This window comes from Cariama cristata, unplaced genomic scaffold (genome assembly GCF_000690535.1).
Source record: "Cariama cristata isolate BGI_N322 unplaced genomic scaffold, ASM69053v1 scaffold27445, whole genome shotgun sequence".
NCBI classification, from domain to species: Eukaryota; Metazoa; Chordata; class Aves; order Cariamiformes; family Cariamidae; genus Cariama; species Cariama cristata.
Window position 1 is genome coordinate 7,767 of NW_009619638.1, and position 1,191 is coordinate 8,957.

General features: G+C 61.5%; 1 protein-coding gene across 1 annotated transcript in view; it reads left to right on the top strand.

Annotated features, from left to right (window-relative positions):
• The window catches only part of UBTF (upstream binding transcription factor, RNA polymerase I), a gene marked incomplete at both ends in the record, with an annotated part of 8,901 nt that overhangs the window by 6,456 nt on the left and 1,254 nt on the right, over positions 1-1,191 (top strand). The window contains 3 exons of the mRNA XM_009701323.1: positions 254-482; positions 726-836; positions 923-1,011. Coding sequence (XP_009699625.1) covers positions 254-482; positions 726-836; positions 923-1,011 — 429 coding nt within the window. The remainder of the gene's footprint in view (positions 1-253; positions 483-725; positions 837-922; positions 1,012-1,191) is intronic.

The following is a 1,191-nucleotide window of genomic DNA, read 5'->3' on the forward strand; positions in this document are numbered from 1 at the left end:
GCGCTGGTGTCGGTGCGTGTGGGTTCCGACGGCTATGCCGTCTCTGTCTCACTTGTTGGGTCGAAACCCAGCAGCTTAAGAGACCTTGGAGGGTCCTTCAGCCTCAATTTAAAATCTTGATCGTTTTCGGGGTTGGGGGGAAGTCCTGAGACGTGGGTGGGCACGGTGGGGGGTTGCTGGTGCTACCATGGGGCCAGCACTGGGGGAAGCTGCAGCATCCTGCTGCCTGCCCTGCTGGTGCTCGGTGGCCAAGGGCTTGTGCCCGGGTGGACTTGTGCCCGCGTGGCCTTGCTGCCCCTTCACCCCCGCCGTGCACCCCTGCGCAGGCCAAGTACAAAGCGCGGGAGGCGGCGATGAAGGCGCAGTCGGAGAAGAAGCACGGCTCAGATAAAGAAGAACGCGGGAAGCTGCCCGAGTCTCCCAAAACAGCTGAGGAGATCTGGCAACAGAGTGTCATCGGAGACTACCTGGCTCGTTTCAAGGTGAGGAGCGGGCCGGGAAAGGAGCTGGAAGTGGGATTGTCACTCCTACCGGCGGGAATTGCCTTGTGTCTTCTCCCCTGCTTTCACACCCAAGGCGACAGGTTGGGACTGGGAGCCGTGGGGGGCACAGGGGTCACAGCAAGGGAGCGGGTGCCCCGTGGTCCGTGGCAAAGCCAGCGGTAGCGCCCCGGCATCCTGGGCATCTTGGGAACATCTAACGTGGTGCTGGGGTCTGTGCCACAGAACGACCGGGGTAAGGCGCTGAAGGCCATGGAGGCCACTTGGAACAACATGGAGAAGAAGGAGAAGCTGATGTGGATCAAGAAAGCAGCGGAGGATCAGAAGCGGTATGAGGTGCGTCCCTGCTCCATCTTGACCCTCGCCATGCCCTCGTGGTGGGTGCTGCCCCCATCTCCCTGACCCCTCTTTCTCTGGCTCAGAGGGAGCTGAGCGAGATGCGGGCCCCTCCGTCCTCCGCCAACTCTGCCAAGAAAATGAAGTTCCAGGGAGAGCCGAAGAAACCCCCCATGTGAGTATCTGGGGCCTGGGGTCCGAAAAGTTGGATCTGGAGGTGCAAGGGGCTTGGTGCAAAAGAGCCTGGAGCAGCCCCGGGCTGGACCATGGTGGGTGGGGATGGATGGTGGTTAGTGCGGGCTGCTGGTGGACACCATGGTTCTCCGTGCATGCCATCTGATCCAGTCTCTGTGCT